The 20,582-nt window shown below is 39.5% G+C and overlaps 1 protein-coding gene across 4 annotated transcripts in view; it reads right to left on the reverse strand.

Annotated features, from left to right (window-relative positions):
* Window positions 1–823: 823 nt before the first annotated feature.
* The window catches only part of plekhm2 (pleckstrin homology domain containing, family M (with RUN domain) member 2), a 54,446-nt gene continuing 34,687 nt past the window's right edge, over window positions 824–20,582 (reverse strand). For all 4 annotated transcript variants that reach the window (XM_052039424.1, XM_052039423.1, XM_052039422.1 and 1 more), the window contains 9 exons: window positions 20,224–20,288; window positions 19,472–19,560; window positions 18,383–18,515; window positions 15,567–15,757; window positions 14,108–14,173; window positions 12,253–12,412; window positions 9,592–9,771; window positions 8,506–8,616; window positions 824–7,180 (listed from right to left, as the gene is read on the reverse strand). In XM_052039424.1, coding sequence (XP_051895384.1) covers window positions 7,043–7,180; window positions 8,506–8,616; window positions 9,592–9,771; window positions 12,253–12,412; window positions 14,108–14,173; window positions 15,567–15,757; window positions 18,383–18,515; window positions 19,472–19,560; window positions 20,224–20,288 — 1,133 coding nt within the window. In that variant the 3' untranslated portion in view covers window positions 824–7,042. The remainder of the gene's footprint in view (window positions 7,181–8,505; window positions 8,617–9,591; window positions 9,772–12,252; window positions 12,413–14,107; window positions 14,174–15,566; window positions 15,758–18,382; window positions 18,516–19,471; window positions 19,561–20,223; window positions 20,289–20,582) is intronic.

Below are 20,582 nucleotides of genomic sequence, written 5' to 3' on the forward strand. Positions count from 1 at the left end.
TCTACCTTGTTGTGACCTTGCACCTTATTGCACTGCACTTTCTCTGTAGCTGTGACACTTTACTTTGTGCTGTTACCGTTTTTACCTGTACTACATCAATGCACTTTGTACTAACTCAATGTAACTTGCACTGTGTAATGAATTGACCTGTACGATCGGTTTGTAAGACAAGCTTTTCACTGTACCTCAGTACAAGTGACAATAATAAACCAATACAGTCTTTATAATTCCAAATGATGCAACCTTCTCACTGAATTTTCAGTTATTCCCTTTTTCGATGTACTGAGTAATTTAATATTTTCCACATCTATTCAAAAACTCTCAATAACTTTTATAGAAAACTTAAAAATTAGTGCTGGGGATATAGGAATTTTGATTTTTTGTGTCAGCATGAACTGTGCCCTGAACAGAGCACCAGGGTGTAAAGTATCAACTATTCACTAGTATTTCTGCCTGGAGAATGGCCCTGAATGCAATATATTTTTTCACTTCCCACAGCAGACAACTTTTGGCCCTTCAGGGATACTGCCAGTTGGTGCAGATCTCGAAGGATTCTCATCTCTGATTTGGGAAGAACTAGATGAAGTTTTCTCAAACTCAAGGGATTCTTATGGCCAGTAGAGATTGGTATCCCATTAGTTTAAATTTAAATGCAAGCCCTGTAAGTAAGAGTTCAGTGTCTGCACCATATTTACCAAAAGTCCTTGTTAAAGCCCTAGATATCCCAAGATAATTTAATTATCAGTAGGAAAAGTCTAATGCATTGAGATTGTTAGAACTCTCAAAGGGCAAGAACAGAATAATTTACGCAAACAAGGAAAAATTGAGATGAACACCATTTTATTAATTCCATTCTATTTACATTGAATTATATACAATAAACACTGCATTTACATGGTTCAAACACAAAACATGCATCATTAAACGTCATCATTACTGGGGTTTATGAAGGCTGCAACAGCATTAAATATACACATTGGTTAAAAGACACTGTGCAAGTAGTGATATTTCTCCTTAAAAACCTGTAGCTTCACTTTATGCCTTTAATTAAACAGCAAGAGTTGTAACATTCAATATCAGAGAATCAGTTTAACTTCACTATGCACCAACATTAATACAACTGAGTAACATGACAAGGAAGAAATACCGATTCAAGCCAGCTCCGTTTGCCTAATACTGGAAACTGGTTGTGCCTACTTGGCAACCTGGACATTTATAGTGCTTACATAATTTGGGTGATTTTGCTATCTGTTTTCAATAGTCCCATAGGCAGGCCTAAATTATTTCAAAACCATTCAAATAAGAAATTAGCAAATTCATCAAGAGGACGATTGCATTATGGTTAATGAACTTAATTTACTTATTATTGCTTTCAGTTCTGAGATTGAGGTCTAGTATGTGTGCTTTTATGGGTTAAATAGCAAACTGTACTTCAATTTTCTATACAAAGGCAAATCAACAGTCTTGATTCTGATTTTAATAAATGGTTTCTGACTCTTCCCAAACCAGCAATTTCTATACTGCAACTATTTAACATTTTACCATAATTACAGTGGGACTGAGGGCACAGATCCTGAGGAAACTTATTAGCTATAAATTCTCACACCATGTAGCCAAATCAGAAAAATCTCTCAACATTGAAAGTTACAGTAAATGCACAATCTTCTGTCCACTTATTTAAAGGAGTATGTAAAAAATTCAAATGTAAATAATGGACTGTACCCAAGTTATATAGCTTGTTTGATTAAATATGGAGTAACTTTTCTATAAAGTAACAAGTGTTTTATTTTGCTGTAAACAGACTATACAGCACTCAGTAGAAGGTATTTCTCTTCTATAGAATGCAGTGAAGAACCCATTATCCAGGTGATGTGAAGTTTTAACTTCAGTACACCTCAAGTCTCGCACAGCTGGACAATTTGTTAGCTATACAGCAATAAGAAGCCAGGCTGAGATCAACTCAGATTCTGAACAGCTCCTTTTCCCAATATTAGCATTAAAGAATTATCGACTAATCAACTACCTAACTATGCACCTCGGTTAAGAGGGAGGGCTACCAAGAATAATCAGTAAGTATCCTGCCAACGGACCATTAATTAACAATCCAATGGCATCAAAAACAGAACCATGTAGAAACATGGTGACACTGTCACTTTGTACAACAGGAAATTAACAAATCCCTTTTTAAAAGCACTTGGAAATATTTCAGAATTACTATTTTACCTTCCTCTTCCCATGGTCTTAAAAGAAACTCCACCCTGCAATGCAGTGATAATCAAATTTATTTAACAGAACCACAAGTGCATGATGGACCATAAATCATGCTGTTATTTCTACTTTTAGAATCTGTTATTGACATCCGAGTCAAGAAAATCTAAATGCATATAAAATCCCATTCAGAAGATAACTGGATCACACATTTCACTCAAAGGGGAATAATCAGTGCATGAGAGAACAGGCCAAACTTTGACCAAAATGATTAGAGGCTGTACAAGGATATCCCAATGCTGCAGTGAGACTTCATGGTGAAAGACTAAGCTACCATTACAAATTCTTACACAATGAAGAATCCAGGAAAGGACAGTACAAATTCTCAAATACCACATTACACACATATGATTGTACAGGTATGTACGGAATACAAACTGCTCTCTTCATGACCACGTGATCTAGATTATAGAACTTAGTTTTGTTCATTGGATCAACCTCACCCCCATGGGAATGCAACTAACACCAGACGAATAACCAACCCAACTAGGTGAGCCTAACACATTTTGGACCTAAATTACTTCAGCACTCTTTTTCAATTATATTTTACTTTCATAAGATAATTGTAGATAAATGTGTGCAATGGAGTATTAGCTTCCTGCCTTATTACACAAGTATTTTTTTAAAACTGTAAGTCCTTACACTTTAACTATTTTTGCCTGGTGATCTTTCCCTTCTCCTCTCCTCAAAGAATGAAGAAATAAATTGGATTTATCCCCTTAGCCTCAGGATATCCCAAAAATGTTCAGGAAAATTAAGTACTTTGGAAATGTAGCCAGATAGAGGAACACATTTTCAGATAGCAAAGTACTACAAAATGCCGTGAGATAAATGACCAGAAAAACTCTTCTGCTGTTGCTGGTTAAGAATAACTGCTTAGTTCACAAGAACTCCCTTCCCTTAGAAAAGTGTCATGCACCTGAGAAGAAGTGTGGGGTCAGGGTTCAACATCTCAACCAAAAGACAATAAAGCATTTCCTCAGCATTATGCTGACACTTAGCTCTCAGAAAACATCTTATAGCTGAGTAAAACCAGAAGTAAATTTTACACATCTGCCAATTTACATCCAAGTTAAGAATGTGACTCATTGGTCAACAAAATTCCTGAGAGGTTCTGGGTTTTGCCAAAATTGTAGTAAATCATTATCTGAAGATCATCCAAATTACTTCAGGCACATGCAATAAAAGCTTATATCCTGCTTTAATACTGTATTCCATTTCAGATCACTAATCTTCCTTGCTTTGACAAGTATGAAATTAAATTAAGCAATGAAGCTGAACAGCTGAAAATAAACTCTGGCAACCTACTCAAGCTCCCATTGTTTGTGAAATGTACTAACAACTCATAAGAATTTTGTAGAGCCAGCATTTTAGCTGTTCTGCTGACAGATACAATATTCACGGAAGACATCATTTATTGGTGTGGGTCACGTTTTTAGTCTCAACCCATCCTTGCAGTTTCTGAATGTAACATTCGGGGTTACAGGGAGGTGGTATAATATACAGCTGCCCCCAACAAGGCTTAAGTGATTTTTAAAAAAATATATACATAATGAAGCACTCTTAGATTCATTGCTCAGAGGTGCTGGAATACTTCTGTTCTTGCAACCTTTGAGACTTGTAGTGTTAACATGTAGCTGAAGAGTCTGCAGCCCTTCCATACTTCCAATGTTGGTGAACTCAAAAGGATATTAACTACCTGATTTGAGGAATTTGTTGACTTTTTTTTTGCTTATATTTTCAGTGATTTTATTGTGTTTATCACATTTGTTGACCTGTGACATTTAGTAATTAGTTGGCATATATATTGTTACTACATTACCTTTTAAACTTGGCATACGAGGAACAACCATCTACACAGGCAAACAACAGTTCAAAAACCTGCCTTGATAGGACAGATATTTGCTCATCATGTCTGAAGGTGGGTGAAAGTATGCAGTTTGATCCAGTTTAGCAATGAGGAAGAATGATGTTAACCTTTGCACTGTAAACATCAACCAGCCATACACTTCTATATTCTGCCCTGCCAGAATCGAAGTTATTGTAACACACTTTATTTCATATGTAAACCTGTCTCACTATTCCTGCCTTACCACAACTCTGCACTTTTAAGGTGGATCAGCCTTTGCTTTTGACCACAGCTGATCAGATGACCTTTCCATAGATCAATTATCAGGTTTAAGTTGTTTGGCTATAAATATTACAAGAGTTAGATTTTTCTCAAATATCGTCAGAGAGATGTCACTAATACTTTACTTACACATTTGGAAGGGGGAAGTGGAGTGAACAGACATGATGAGGGACTAGCAATATGAAAACAAAAATCAATTTTCTACTAATTTTCTTAGCCCAAAGACACTGAGTTGTACTAAGATACAGATTCTCCAAAGGCACCAACTCTGGGTCCAGTTTCCACAGGCACTGGCTCTTAGTAAGGTGTACACTTCAAGAAATTCTGATTCTTGACGAGGAGTGGGTTTCAAAGGCATTAGGTTTTGCTGGGATACTGATTCAGTGGAAGCCTGACTCAGCGTGGGTTCTGTTTGTACAGGTATCAACAACCCTTCAATAGCCGACTACCTGGTCAACCTCATACACTGCAGTATATTTTCCACCTGTTATCATAAGGGAATTGGAATACAATCTTCAACTACAGAGCAGGTGTGCACCTCTGATAGGCTGCACATGATTAATATGCTTGTACACATCTAGAGATGGATTTTCATTACAATGCAAAAATTACTCTTATTTACAACCACCTAAACCTTATAGACTGCAAATCATTTCTCTACAATAATGGAATTGAAAAATACAAGGATTTATAAAACAATAGAATCTCTGCCCATTCCTTGTTGGGCTGTGACTTCAGGTGACCTGAAGAGGAAGTAGACGACAAAAAGTTAATGCAACATTGACCTTCTGCCACCAGGTGGGGACATGCAATGAATGTTCGAGTGCATTTGCAGCATATGCTGGAGACAGTCAGTAGTAAAATGAGAACTTTATATGTTTACACCACATAGATAATTACTGGCTAAGAGTTTTCAGTATTATTAAGGCTTGCTAGAACTGCCGTTGAATATGGGCCCCCTGATTTGTATAGCTTAATGTGGCCCCACTTGTCACATCCATCCATGAAACCATCAATCTGCCTTTCAGACATGCTGCTCTAAACATTACTAACCTGGAAGAGAGAGACACCGGAAATTCTTGAACAGAGTAGTGTAGACAGTCACGTAATTGCACATTGTACACTGTCAACAGCATAGCCGCTTCCAGCTTGGAAATACAACTTCAGTTGACTAAACCATTTGGAAAAACTCAAGACACTGCTGGAAGGAACTTTTTCAATTCACAAGCAGCTAATGAATTACAGCACCTACCTCAAGTTACAGATTATCAATCCTTAAATAAAAATAGAAAATACTGGAAATATTCCGCAAGTCAGGCAGCATGTGGATAGAGAAACAGAGTTAACATTTCAGTTTGATGAAAGGTCATTGACCCGAAACATTAATTTTGTTTCTCTCTCCACCGATGTCGTTTGACCTGCTGAGTATTTCCAGCATTTTATTTTTATTATTTCAGATTTCCAGCATCTACATGTTTTGCTTTGTCATTAGCAGCCTTAGCCTGCTTAATTTCTTACATACATTTTCCATAAATGGGAAAATCCAGCTCTTTTCAAGTGACTGAGCAAAGAAAAAGGCTTTCAGTCCAAGCCTGATGTTACCCAGTAACAAACCTGCTATGGTCTATCCAATATCTCATTGTAGATTTGCATTTAAACTGCATCATTGGGAGTTACACCCTGCAGTTTGAAGGGGAGGGTGCACTGTGGTTACTTCACCAGGTACGAAGGCAGGACTTATAGTCCTCAGGATTCCCATTATTGCAAAATCTCTTATGCAAGTTTCTCCAGGTTAGTGGGAAGGGAATCACAATGGAGCCACCATAGACATTGACTTTAGGGTTATTCATAACCCAAACTTATTTATAGGTTAAACATTAACAAGTGCCATAGAAAAGTGGCTGATGTGCAGTCAAATCTAAATATACCTATATGAATAAAAGTCTGTCCATAAAAATTATTTTCAAAATTTCTTCATGCAGTTCTCATGCATCAGATAACGATACTCAGTTCTTTTAGATCAATTCTTCAGGATCACAATTGCTTCCCAAGAAACCAGAACCTGCAGACGAGACTTTTGACAACTAGAGGTCAAAGCTGGTACAGAGAGCCTGATATGCAAGGATATTGACCAAGTCACGTCGTACCATATTAGAAGCACAGATGTGTCCTTCCTCAAAAAAGTAGTACTTTTTTTTTTCCCCTGTGCTCCCTCAGTCTTAGGTCTTTTCACTTTTCTCAGCAGGAAAGAAAATTTTGTTCGAAAGCCTCTTCATAAAATCTCTTACAACAGCAGACACTCATGTGGCGAGAACACAAGTTTTAAGAGATGGGATATTCATTGAATATGTTGCAGTGGAGGAGCGAAAATAATCAAGATGTACGAGTGTCACACCTGTTACCCAGCTCAGTGGGCAGGTTTTCATTCCCTCAGCCTTATCCAATTATTTACATTGTGGAGGTATTCTCTAAAACCCATAGGTGGGTTTTCTTCAAAGACTGTTTTTCCTTGTATATTTGGACTGGTTTCATTTCCTTTACATTCTCATGTACTGTCATCAAATGCACTAACATTGTGCATTGTGTTGCATGCAATATCCAGAGAGGCAGCATTCTTGTACCGTGTGTCAGGCATCAATGCTTTCAACACCATGGATCACGCTCACCACGACCTCGAGATAAACTGTCGCTTCGCTGCCAAGTGGTACGAATAAGTGTGACAGCATCATCGCATTTGTTCCGAATGGAAGGGTCCTGAAGTGGCTTCTGAGGCAGATCAACCTAAATAAAAGAGTCTGCGTGAAACAGAGTGCAACCATCAACAAACACCAGGTGCTCATTTTCCAGATTTACTTGGGCTTTAAGAAAGATCCTCAATTTCAGACTTTATTCTCACTTGAAAGTAATGCATTGTATTACAATACAGCATCATGGTCATGGGCTCTCCTACAGTACCCCAGCCGTGTTCATTATTCAGGCAAGAGCCTTAACAGTTTACTTCAAGTTCCTAGGTGTAAATATAACCAATAGCTTGCCCTGGTTCAACCATGTGGACACTATAGCCAAGAAAGCACACCAGTGCCTCTAATTCCTTAGAAGGCCTAGGAAATTCAGAACGTCCCAGTTGACCCTCACAAATTGTTATAGATGCAACAATAGAAAGCATCCTTTCCTGATGCATCACAGCTTGGTATGGCAACTGCTCTGTCCAAGACTAAGAAATTACAGAGAGTTGTGGACACAGCTCAGTCCATCACAAAACCAACCTCCCCTCCAAGGACTCTGTCTACACTTCCTGCTGCCTCTGGAAAGCAGCCAGTGTAATCAAAGACCCATCCCACCCAGACCTTCTCTCTCTTTTCTCACCTTTCCATCAGGCAGAAGATACAAAAGCTTGAAAACACAAACCACCAAGCTCAAGGACAGCTTCTATCCCACAGTTATAAGACTCTTGTATAATAAAGACGAACTCTTGACTTCACAATCTACCTCATCATGGCCCTTGCACCTTATTGTCTACCTGCACTGCACTTTCTCTGTAATTGTAACACTATATTCTGCATTCTGTTCTTGCCTCAATGTATTTATGTTTTGAAATGTTCTGCATGGATGGCATGCAAAACAAAGCTTTTCACTGTACCTCAGTACATGTGAGAATAATAAACCCATTACAGTGAGCTTGACAGGATATTCATCCATGAGGGCAGATTATTAAGTCTACTCCAGTCCTCATATAGGTGCATTCTATAGCTACTGAATAGCAATCACATTAAGAACCTTGGCTGATTATATCACTCTAATGCCAAGAGTTAGCTAATTGAAGCCAATTAAAGAGCCCCTAGTTATCCTGGCAGAGATCATTTGGTAATTTATTGTAATAAAACTGAATTGGTACTAATAGCTCAGCACTCCCCTATACGATGCATTAGCCTGCTGTCATCAGAGGAAACCCAGGCAGATGGTTTTAACATTCATAACTACACAAAGAGAACAAAGTGCTTTGTCAGATAGGATAGTGGCATTTACACTGGTATTTTGGCATTGACATATTTGGTGATAACCATTACATAAGGTGCAGCTGGGTATCACACATATTTCTAGCTCACCTTGTAGATCTTCCTCCAAGCACCCTTCAATGCAGCTAGAAAACGCTGCAACTCCTCAATACAACTAAAGTACAGGAACCAGGGAAGAGTTTTCTGACCTTCAGACAGTTCCTACAACACAGTGCAATAAGATGGGATTGAAGTATCAGAAGGCGATGTCCAAAAACAGATTAACTAACCTTTTCAAATGTAGTCGATGTTGGAAATGATAACAGAACAATTACAGGAAACAAACAAGATTTTACATCCAATGTATTTTAAACCTTTTGACATACATTCCTATTAAGCAGTTAGAATACAGATCTGGAAGGGCAGTAACAAGCAGCTGATTGTTCCACACCATTTTTGATATTCCTGAACATGGAAGCAAACTACTATAACTGCACTGTTTGCTGCTGGGATTGCCCATCTATTCTGCTTCATTAGATCTGCAAGAACTAGCAATGTAGCCCATTTCTCACTTCTACAGGGAAAATACTAAAAACTACTTTTGTGTTATTTTCTTTTATGTCATTACTAGTTAGGTAGCACATTAAGACACGAGTCACTCAGCTGACTGAATTACACTGGCAGGCATTCCTCAATACATGGAGTTATATAAATAAGTACTGATACCATGATGACATAATGCCTTTAAGCCACAATACAAGACTGCTCGCAATTTCTTTTAAGGGAAGCTCCGATAACAACCAAAACTAAATCGAGACAAATGCTTCATATTTTAGAGGAAGGGCCAAGAATCCTGGATTGCCCTTCCAGTAGCTGGTTACAGACAAACACAGGCCATGGAGCAAGTTGCACGTTAGCCTCTGTGGCTCGTGGAGACCCTGAAAGAGGTTGAAATCAGAGAGGGGCAACAACCTCAAAACGTCTGGAATTCTGGATACATTATTTTACTCAGCAGTAGTTCACTCCTCTTTACAGTGGAGTATAAACCTCTGTAACCCCAATATCCTTTAGATTCACATTCTTCACTATCATGATGGACCAAGGATACACACGTCAAAAACATTTACCATCTTCAGCAACATTGCATAAAAATAACATCTGCCAAGGGGAATGTTCAAAAAAGGTCAAGCTACTTACCATCAGACAGTATTCCCTGCTGGGGGCAATGGAGACACTACTAACACTCGTGAGCTCGGTGCTGCCCAATAATCGGAAGAAGCTGGTCTGAGAGTCTTCATGACATGTAAGGACCATTCTATCTGTCACAACAAGGCAGCATGGGATGCATGGAGAGGGTACAACACCTTGGGGTACGATCTGACAACAGAACAATTTATACACTAAAACAGACAGCATACCAACAGGAAAACCCTCAAGTCTTATGGTCTTTTTTTAAGCCCAATAGCAAACAAGCAGTTATCAATGTATGAAAGTCTAGAATTGATTAGTTGGACAGCTGCTACACGAAGATCAAATTTGTCATGGATTCTGTACAACAACATATTAATAATATTGCTGATACTTGCTAGTATTGCAGAGCCATTCAACCTCCAATACATGATGAGTTTGTAGATAGTTAAATGGTGCAAGAAAACAAATTCATACAATGCTCATATGCTAAGCAGGATGAACAGACAAAATTATGTCAACAATTTGACAGGTGATGAACACATTAAGAACTCAATATCAATAGCATGGAAGTGATATTTTAAAATGTTATTCTACATGACTGTTGCTGACCAGATCAGGCTTTAATCCCGATTCCTTACCACCCTTACGGTGGTGGGGATCAGGCACCAACTTGAACTGCAATGTTACTGCCCGATATTTGTGTGATGCATACATTACTTGCCACCATCAGTCACAGTCAGTTCTTTCTGCATGCTGGCGTAGATAATTTCATTAGGAAATGTGAAATGAAATTAATATTTTTAATCAATAGCAAATATGATATACATCTGACCTTACAATGGGAAAAACATAATAAAAACAGCTGAAGGTGCTTTTGGAAGATGGTTAGTACCTCAACAAAAAAACACTGGCCAAGATGACTGGCCTACAGCAGCCAAAACCACCTTTTGTTGCATTCAGAGCAATCAGCTGCTTTGCAACATCACCAAGAGTGAATTGAACTGGGTGGCGAAGGTGTGGTCCCCAAGCAGACCTCAAGATAGATCATTCATTTGGCACCTCTACCTACAGTGTGTCCTTTACAGTCTTATGCTAGGCTCTCTCATCTTTGAGGATGGGAACGTTCAACATTTGCTTCTGTTAGCTGCTCAGTTGTCCAAAATCATTCACACGAGAGCTAAAGAGCTTTCATCTGATATACTTAGTTCTGTCTACAGTCTGCATGTTATCCTGAGATATAGGGTTAGTACAGGAAAGTGGTGCTGAGGTTCAAAAAAAATTAGCCGCAATCACATTTAATGGCAACAGAGGTATGAGAAGTTGAATAGCCTACCCATTTTTCTATTTCTTCAATTCTGCTATATTCATTCTGAATCAAACCCATTTACCACGATGATATGGTACTCTATAGTCTGATGGAGTACTATAACATGATGAGCAGTATTCTCAAAGTGAAGACACTTTATGGTAGTCACTTCTACCAGGACTAACATGAGCAGATGTATCAGTAGCAGCTAGATTTTACTCTCATGTTGCTTTTCCCACCAGTGCTCCACCTAATCTGGCAACCACATCCTCAGGCTGGTCAGAGGGTCCCCATCTGGAGCATATTCTGTACCCTCCAGTGTTTTTAAGTGGTATTTAACATGGATGTACTGATTCCATAGGTTGAGTGATTGTAGCTGCAAGCATTCTCTCGCAGTGCCTGATCCGGTGGGGTCCAGAAGAGATGTTGAGAAATTCCAGTTCCCTTTCCTGACTGTATATCACCGACCTGCTACCACTAGTCTGTCTTGATTAGTGGGATTGTGATAGAGGAATCTGGGATGTTGGTTGAAGGTACAATTTTGTGACTATATTTATGTTGGGTTGTTGCATGACTAGTCTTAGGACAGCTCTACCAACTTAATCATGGGGAATATGGGCTGCTGTTCCTTATAGCATCCGAATTCAGTGCCTGGTGTTGAGGGATTTTATTCTCATTATTCACTTGCAACTCCTAACTAGGGATTGAGCTAATTTTCATATCAACTATAAACCTTTCTAGGTGGTTGCTTTATTTGCATTGATTTGTATCTGCAATTCTTGTGTAGTACTGGATGCCAACCAATGTAAGAAAGGCATAAAAGTATCTTGCAAGCCACTGAAACTTATCTGCATCATTTCCAAAAAGATAACTGGACAAATTATCAGCAGAGCAACACCAACTTCACCCTACAACCCCCTGCGTGGTTAGACCATCTCAGCCAGCATGAAGCCAAGGTTTAAGATTCTGTTCCTAATTAATATCAAGCAATTTCACTACGATAGGAATCTGGGTATTGGGGAAGGACAGGGCTGTGATGACTCAGTGTCTAAATGCCAACAATCACCATCAGGGTTCAAAAATAAATAGGGACATGGATGAGATATAGGAGTACGTCTAGTCCCTGTGGATTATATCCTAGCCTTCAGAAGAAATATAAAATGAATCTAATTAGTAGGGGGCATGGCCATTTGCAGTTAAAAATATATTTTATCCTACACTTAAAGGCATCAAACTGCTACAGGACGATGCCTAAAGTAGGAGTACAAAAAAAGAATGGAATATCCTACCCAACTCAATCATAAGAAAAGTATGTGTGCATTTTATAGCTATTATCACACTGCAGCTCCACGTTCACATACCCCTTTGGACACTGCTTGGCAGAGGTGTTGCATCCAGTCGGCCATCTCCTCCTCATTCTCAGCACTGAGTTCCAAAGCCAGCCGCTCTGTCAGAATCACTTGGAATGTGTGGGGGCGTTCCGTAGTGCTGGATCTTCGGCACCCTCCACACTGTTCTCCACTACAATATAAACGATAAGACAGGTACAAATAAGCCTTTGAGGCTGTACAGTTAGCTTCACCATTCCACTTGACCATTGTTCAGATGCATCTTGATTTCATCTATGTACCCTGGCTCCACAACCCTTATAAAAAATCTAGCGATCTCAGTTTTGAAGTATTCAATTGACCAAGCCTCAGCTTTTTGCGTTTTGTTTGTGTTGACAAGGGAGGTTTAGAATTTTCCAACATCCTTTGGATGAAGGAGTGCATTCTGAATGTCAATTTAGCTTAGCTTTAGTTTCAAATCATACCTTCTTGTTCTGGACTCTGATCAGAGGTGATAATTTTGTATTCTACAATCATCTTAAACACATTAATTAGATCTTCTGCATTTAAGGGAAGGCAAGTCTAGCTCTCACAATGAATTGCTTTAAGTTCAGGGAATTTGGACTACATTGCCAACAATGCATCCTTTTGAAATGCAATACTCTGAACTGAATGCAGTGCTCCAAGTGGGATCTATAATGCCACATCGCAACTTCCATCCCATTCAAGATAAGTCTTCTATAAGTCTTTCACTTTTTTTGTACTTGTTAAGTAGATTCAGCTAGTTCTATTTAGATTCAGCTTGTTCCATATTATTACCTGTTGCCATAAGATCTAACTTACTGCCTACTAGAAAAGATTGTTGTTCTATTTTCAGATGCTAAATGGGTGACTTCATACCTTCCTACACTGAAATCCATCAGCTAGACCTTCATCTGTTACATAACCCATGTGCAACATTTTGTTCCTAGTGACCACTCATGGTGCCACTCAGTGCCATTAATAAAACGGGATATACGCTTTCATCCAAGTAACACAAAAATAGTAAAAAAATAGTGTAACCACAATATGGATACCCGAAGGAACACCACTAGCGCAGTCAGCCACTGAAGAAATTTACATATCCCTACTCTGCCTCCTGCCTCATACTCAATTCATTATTCAAACACTGACTATATCTAATTTTATGCTATTCCTTGTTAACAGCTACCTAGGTGGGAATCTTGTCAACAACTTCTGCAAGTCTGTATAAGTAACATCTATTAGGGATTCAAATCCAAATGTTAATTTTTCTTCAACTAGGCTCGGAATCTCTGTTGACGAAATAGAACGTTCCTGGGCTTGACAATGCCCTCGTTGAGAAGATTTTATGAATTCTGGCGTTTCAAATTATTGTTCATCCTTTAACTCCTAGCCTAAAGTCAATGGTTCCACCACTGAAAACATCTGAGCATGACTGAGAAAGACATTACAATAATTTACAGAAATACACAAGCATCCAGATGTCAGGAATACCATCCAAGTGGAACTCTGCAAACCCCAGGTTTGAAATATGATACATAAAATATTAATAATTGTGCCACAGAGCTGAGAAGTCACTCAGTTGCTGCTATTACTAATCATTACTGTGTGTTTACTGCTGCAAAAGCACACATACAAGACAGGCGAGGGCAGGATTAGGTTTAGTCATGAGACCCACCATGAAGTAACTTGCCAACAATCAGTCTAGGCTCCTTTGTGTCGATTAGGAATGTGGGCGAGGTGCTGGAAGATTTCCCATCCTGTGGGACTGATCTCTCAGATGCATTAATATCTTTAATGAGGTGGGATAGAGAAGGAAGAAAGAGCAGACAAATAGAAGGAAATGTGTTTCCACAGATGTACTTACGCCAAGTTTACTGACATGAGTGGCATTACATCTATCCTGTCTGGATACTGATAGAGGATGCCATTGCTGCAGAAACAAAACACCCTCATAAATAGAACAGTACAGACTGGGAACTACCTTCAATGCTGCAACAACAAAAATGCTGGCTGGGGGTGGGTCACTTACAACATCTCTCCCAAGCCAACCTCTTCATACAAAAAATGTCAACAAATGCTCTATTAACAGTTCATTCCACAGTAAGAATCTGAATTAGTATCATCAACATCATTTTGTGTCACAGTATCCAAATTTTTCCCTTATGTTAGTGAAATCATAAAGTGACGGTTTAGGTGGAGTTTTGTAACAGCTCACCTCAGCTGAACACTGCCAACCTAACATGAACATGAGTTTGAAGGCAACTGAGGTGCAGCTTTGGTAAAGGGCATTACCAGGATGGAAGAACAATGTACATCACGCTGGCTCAAGTACAACATGCATGTAAATGGTATTTATTTAAAATGGCCTTTACCTTCAGTGGCTCACTTGGTGAAAAGACTGATAATAACAGCAATATTGCTAGAATGTCATTGACAAGCAAGTCACACTCCATGCAAGGGACACAGAAAATCAGTTCAATAGCTTAGAAGTCTGACATTCTCTATTTGACCACAAGGGCTACAGGAATTCAAGGTCTACAACAATTTACTTCGGATGGCTTGTCAGTATCACTCATAGTGAGAAACCAAATTATAAAAAAGCTGGAGCTCCAATTCAATCATAGGTTTGTACTAGATTAGCTCAGACAGGGCACTCAGTGCTTCATTGCTTTGGAGAGGAAAATTCACAGCTAATGGTAGATGTACACTTGAGTATTTGCACTGCTTGTCTAGGCTTTTGCATCAAGTGTAGTTAACTGGGAGGGTACTGGTCAAATGTTCAAACCCAGCAATGTGGTGCCTTCAGAAAGAGAGGAGGAAAAAACTGATTTTAAATAGAAGCACAACATTAGGGGCAGGATCAGGCAAGTCAGCTCAAATCTGCTCATGATTGATCCTCCACCTCAATACTACATTCCTGCTCCCTCCCTAGAGATCCATCTCCTCCTTAAATACATTCAGCAGCTTGGTCTCCACCACCTGTTTATCACTCTGACTAAGAATATTTCTCTTCCTCTATGTCCTACCCCGTATCCAGAGTCTGTGACTCCAAGTTCTAGAACCACCCGTCAGGCGAAACATCCTCCCTGCACCCAGCCTATCAAGCACTGTCAGAATTTTGTACATTTCAATAAGAACCAGTTTCAATGAATACAAGCCTGGTTGAATTTCATAGAGAATGTACCGCCTATAAATATTTATCATTGCAAGCATTTTAAAAAATGCCTTGTTACATATGTAAGTTTACAGGCCCCCAACTATAAGCAAAATTGTACATGCACAGTACTTCAAACAAATGCAGAATTGAGAGAAAAGTGCCACACCTGAGCACCACATAAGAGGGCTTCCAGATAGGGGAGCCCAGGTAGCTGGTCCCAGCCTTGTAATGTAGAATTCCTTCTTTTGTAACTGCATTTGCAATAGTCATGTAGAGGTTCTTCTGGGGCCCTGCTGTTACATCCATGGGATCTTCCCAGTGAATCAAACTGTAGAGGTGGATGGTGACGTCAGACACCTGCAAACAGATTCACCAGAATTAGGTATAGCAGTGGATGAAACATTGTTGGTAAACAGGTTAATACAATGAATGTAATTTTCATTTAACTTTTTGAAAACTATACTGATGGGTGATACTTCTCCTCCACTCTAGATTCCCACCCTATCTAATGCCAACTTCGTTTTTTTTTCCCAGTTGCAAATACACAAACTGCACTCTTCTGTTTTCTCATTCATTGTCTCATGTACTTGTCCAAATCAAGATCTTTAAATGAACACAAAATGATCACTCAGCAGATCAGGCAGCACCTGTGGAAAAAGAAACAGTTAAATTTCAGGTTGAAGAGCCTGTGTTAGAATTGGGAAAGAGAGAAAACAAGCAAGTTAAAAATTGCAATGAGGATAGGGAGAGATTGATAGAATAAAGAGCATCTCTCTGATAGGGCATGAGGATAAGCTGTTGATAAAGCAATCTGGTTAATGAGGAAAGTTAGAGAAATATGATGAAAAAAACTGCGAGATGAAGGCAATTAAAGAAAGAAATATAAAAGATGGGAAATGTAGAGCTGTAGGGATTGCTGAGCAGAACAGGTTATGATAATGGAGAAAGAAAAACTGAAATAATATTACAGATGGATGAACTTGCTTTCTCCGTATCAGAACTGGCTGAAAAGCTGTTGAATTCAATGTTGACTCAAGAACATAACATAGAACAGCACAGCACAATACAGGCCCTTCAGCCCACAATGTTGTGCCGACCTTTAAACCTCACCCAAGACTATCTAACCCCTTCCTCCCACATATCCCTCTATTTTAAATCCCCCCCCCCATATGCTTATCTAGTAATCTCTTGAATTTGACCAACGTACCTGCCTCCACCACCGCACCAGGCAGCACATTCCATGCCCCAACCACTCTCTGGGTAAAAAACCTCCCTCTGATATTTCCCTTGAACTTCCCACCCATTACTTTAAAGCCATGCCCTCTTGTATTGAGCACTGGTGCCCTGGGAAAGAGGCGCTGGCTGTCCACTCTATCTATTCCTCTTAATATTTTGTACACCTCTATCATGTCTCCTCTCATCCTCCTTTTCTCCAAAGAGTAAAGCCCTAGCTCCCTTAGTCTCTCCTCATAATGCACACTCTCTAAACCAGGCAGCATCCTGGTAAATCTCCTCTGCACCCTTTCCAACACTTCCACATCCTTCCTATAATGAGGCGACCAGAACTGGACACAGTACTCCAAGTGTGGTCTAACCAGAGTTTTGTAAAGCTGCATCATTACCTCGTGGCTCTTAAACTCGATCCCATGACTTATGAATGCTAAGGTGCCCAGAAGACGGCTAAGAATGCGAAGAAGACTGCAATGTGCCCAGACAGAAGGTGCCATTCCTCAAGCTTATGTTGGGCCTTGTTGTAATAGTGCAGGAGACTACTGACAGATATGTCAGAGATGGGACTGGAATGGAGACTGAAGTGGAAGGTGCCAGGAATATCAGGGCTGCCGCTGCAGACTTAATGCAGGTGCGCCGCAAATTGGTCAACTAATCTGCATTTGGTTTCCCCCAGTGTAGAGGAGGTATTTTGAGTACCACCAAACACAGCACACTGAATTGGAAGAAGTGCAACTGAATCACTGCTTCACCTGAAAGGGCTGTTCGAGTCCCTAGATGCTGGGAAGAGGCACAGTGCCACGAGAAGGGAAGTGGTTGGTGGAAATGCAAGAGTGAATTGGGAGTTGAGAAGTGAGCAGTCCTTTTGTAATGCAGGAAGAGGAGAGGAAAAACAGGGTTGTGATGGAATCTCGATGAAGGTGGAAGAACTGCTCAATTTTTCTCTCACCATGAGCATCCCTTGACCTGCTTAGGCAGTCCCTACAGTTCTGCATTTTGCAGATTTTACATTCCTTTGTTTGTGTTTTCCCTCTTTAACAGCCTTAACATTTCTCTCTTTAACTGCTTTTGTCCATATTTCTCTGAAACTATCCTCATTAACACATCAACCAGATAACTTCATCAATAGCTTATCCCTACAGAAACCCTGCCTTCACCCTATCAGAGAGATTCCCTTTATCCTACCTATTCCCCTCCACCTCCTCCACGACTTAAAACTAACCTGTTTTATTCTTTCCCAGTTTTGATGAAGAATCTTCAAAATGAAACATTAATTCTGTTTCTCTTTCCACTGATACTGGCTGTGTATGTTTCCAGCATCTTCTGATTTTATTTCAGACTTCCGGCATTTGTATTATTTAAAAATTTTCATCATTAAAACAACACTCCCTACATACTTGGTGTCATTTCTTCAAAAAAGCACAGGATATTGAATACAATGTTTTAGCACCACATGGAATATTTTTCTGACATTACAACCTTCTTGACTCCATCTTGTTTCCTCAATGGTGCCCCCTCATTTCTGTTACCTCACCTCCTCTCACTTTGCTTAAGTTGGTCAAGTGATTCGTATTTCATCCTTGACTAAATGGAATCTGTGGATTGCTTCATCCCCACCTCCTTGCAAATGCTCATGTGCCCAGTAGTGCTCATCGCTGTAGTAAGTGATTTAACAGAGAACACGTGTATTTCCAGCTTACCAAAAAAACCAAGGCCATCACAGAGAAAAACCCAGCGTGATTACCATATTACCTCGCATCTTGATTCTTGGGCTACAAATTTGGTCAGCGCCAGTTTCTGCATGGTGGCATCCATAAGGATACTGGGATATGGGGGCTCTCTGCAGCCCTTAATCATAGCAGATCGTAAAGCAGTAAGGAAAAACCTATAGACAAGAAATAAATTACTGGATAACTGGTGATGAAATAAACTTCTGACTGAAAAAGTCCAAGAGAACTACAGATCTAGGTACATACCTACAACATGACAAGTACAATTTAATAACACCACTGATATGTCTGGTTTAATTAATATTTGCTTTTCTTCTCAGATTCTCTCTCTCTCTCTCATCTTGAAGATTCTGGCTTATTAATGTACAGTTCTACAGCTGCCAGCTACCCTCTGATACCCTGTCCAAGTGGACTGTGCAAGCCTAGATTTGAGTAGATGGATTATTTGTATTTATGGACAACACCACAGTTGAGTCTGATTTTTCTCCCAACATATATACAAGCTTCTTATAGGATTCACTGGATTGGTACAAGGTGTTAGAACAGGCCCAAGGGGACTCACAACTATTGTGGTTCTGGTTGAGATCAGCTAACAGAGTAGGGACTAACACTGCAGTGGTGAAAAATGATTAGGCGGAAAGTACTTATTTTGCTATAAACACATGATCTCAACTGAAAAATTATTTAAAAATCTGAATACATGACCACCTCACTCAGATACAATAAAAGTATCTTGTTTGAACCTATAATCTACAAACTCTGCAGAGAAGGAGAGAAAGCTACAGTGGCAAGTGAAAGAATGATCACCTGTAAAAGTAGCTGATGCACCACTGTTACAGCTCACATTTGAGACTTGAGGCACAATGTATTTAAAGACAATGAACACGACTGAACACAGCTGTACCTTCAATATTTCATTACAAATAAAAAAAACTCAGACATCATGAGCTAGTGCAGGAATCAAAAGGAAAGCTCAAGACCTGAAGTAATTGTGTTGCCACACAAATGTAGACAATTATCAAAAGGCCTCGATTGTGGGCTTGGGTAAAAGGAGGAACACACAGGCAATGCCAGACTGCACTCCCACAAGATCACCATAATCTGAACTTACTCAGTTAAAGATTCATCTGCTGTGTCAAGCAGGAACTGTCTCCGACGATTGGTGCAAACAAGCTGAACTGTCTGTTGGCCAAGCCCCACCTTTGACAGCAAAGAACATACAAATGAAAGGCTGTAAATTATGACCAAGGTCAAAGTAAAATTAACTGTAAATTATCCTACTAAATGTGAGTAACCTTACACTGCATATAAGATGATGCAGTGTTACAGTATAATATTCTAAATTCAGCATTGTTTTTTTTAAATTTTACAATGTCTACTCCTTTTATTTTGTCCTTTATACTTGAAGTTGTACTCGTTTAATTCCACGGGTGGCAGCAGCCATCCAATACTAACTATATCGCCACTACTCCAGCGACAGGGATGAATTAGGTTGAGGTGGGAGTAGAGGAAGGATGGTACATAATCAAGTACAATCCTGGGTTGACATCTGTTCATTTTACAGCATGGGTCATCAGACAGTAACCAAACATCTTGCTTAAAGTTGTTTTACTCTCATTTCCCAAGAGCCAATGAGACAAACTGCTGCACCCCCAACCATACTATTTTAAAATTGCTTAATTGTCAGCAACACTATTACCGATATTCTATTTATTTTGCAAAGGGAGAGGCAGTGAAAATACTTGTCATCTGATTTTTCCAGAAGAGAGCTAATTGGAGATGGTGCAACAGCCTGTCAAAGAGCTGGCCCAACCAGGTAGATGGTCTCCAGATAATGAGTGCCATTTTAAAAATGCAACTCACCGAAACATAGTCAAGTTCATTGTAGGACACTGCTTCCTCCACTGCATAGGGCTTATCTGCAGCTCCTACACAGACCAAAAGATTGAGTCAGACATGGGCACTAAATTCCAACCCATGCCTTTACTTGCACTGCATCAACTCAAACAACTTGTCAATTACACATCTCTATACAATATTAAACCTCATTTGAAGTAGAATCTGAATAGAGTGGAAGCTTTAGTTCCTATTTCCACACTAGACATTTCAATTATTTTGATTCTGAGGAAAACACTGCTTTTATCTCCATTCCATTCTCCCCTCCTGAACTGAAAGCTGTGAATCTTGCTGTGTATAGATGTATTGCACCCATCTCTATCAGT

The sequence above is a fragment of the Pristis pectinata genome, chromosome 26 (genome assembly GCF_009764475.1).
Source record: "Pristis pectinata isolate sPriPec2 chromosome 26, sPriPec2.1.pri, whole genome shotgun sequence".
In the NCBI taxonomy this organism is placed as follows: Eukaryota; Metazoa; Chordata; class Chondrichthyes; order Rhinopristiformes; family Pristidae; genus Pristis; species Pristis pectinata.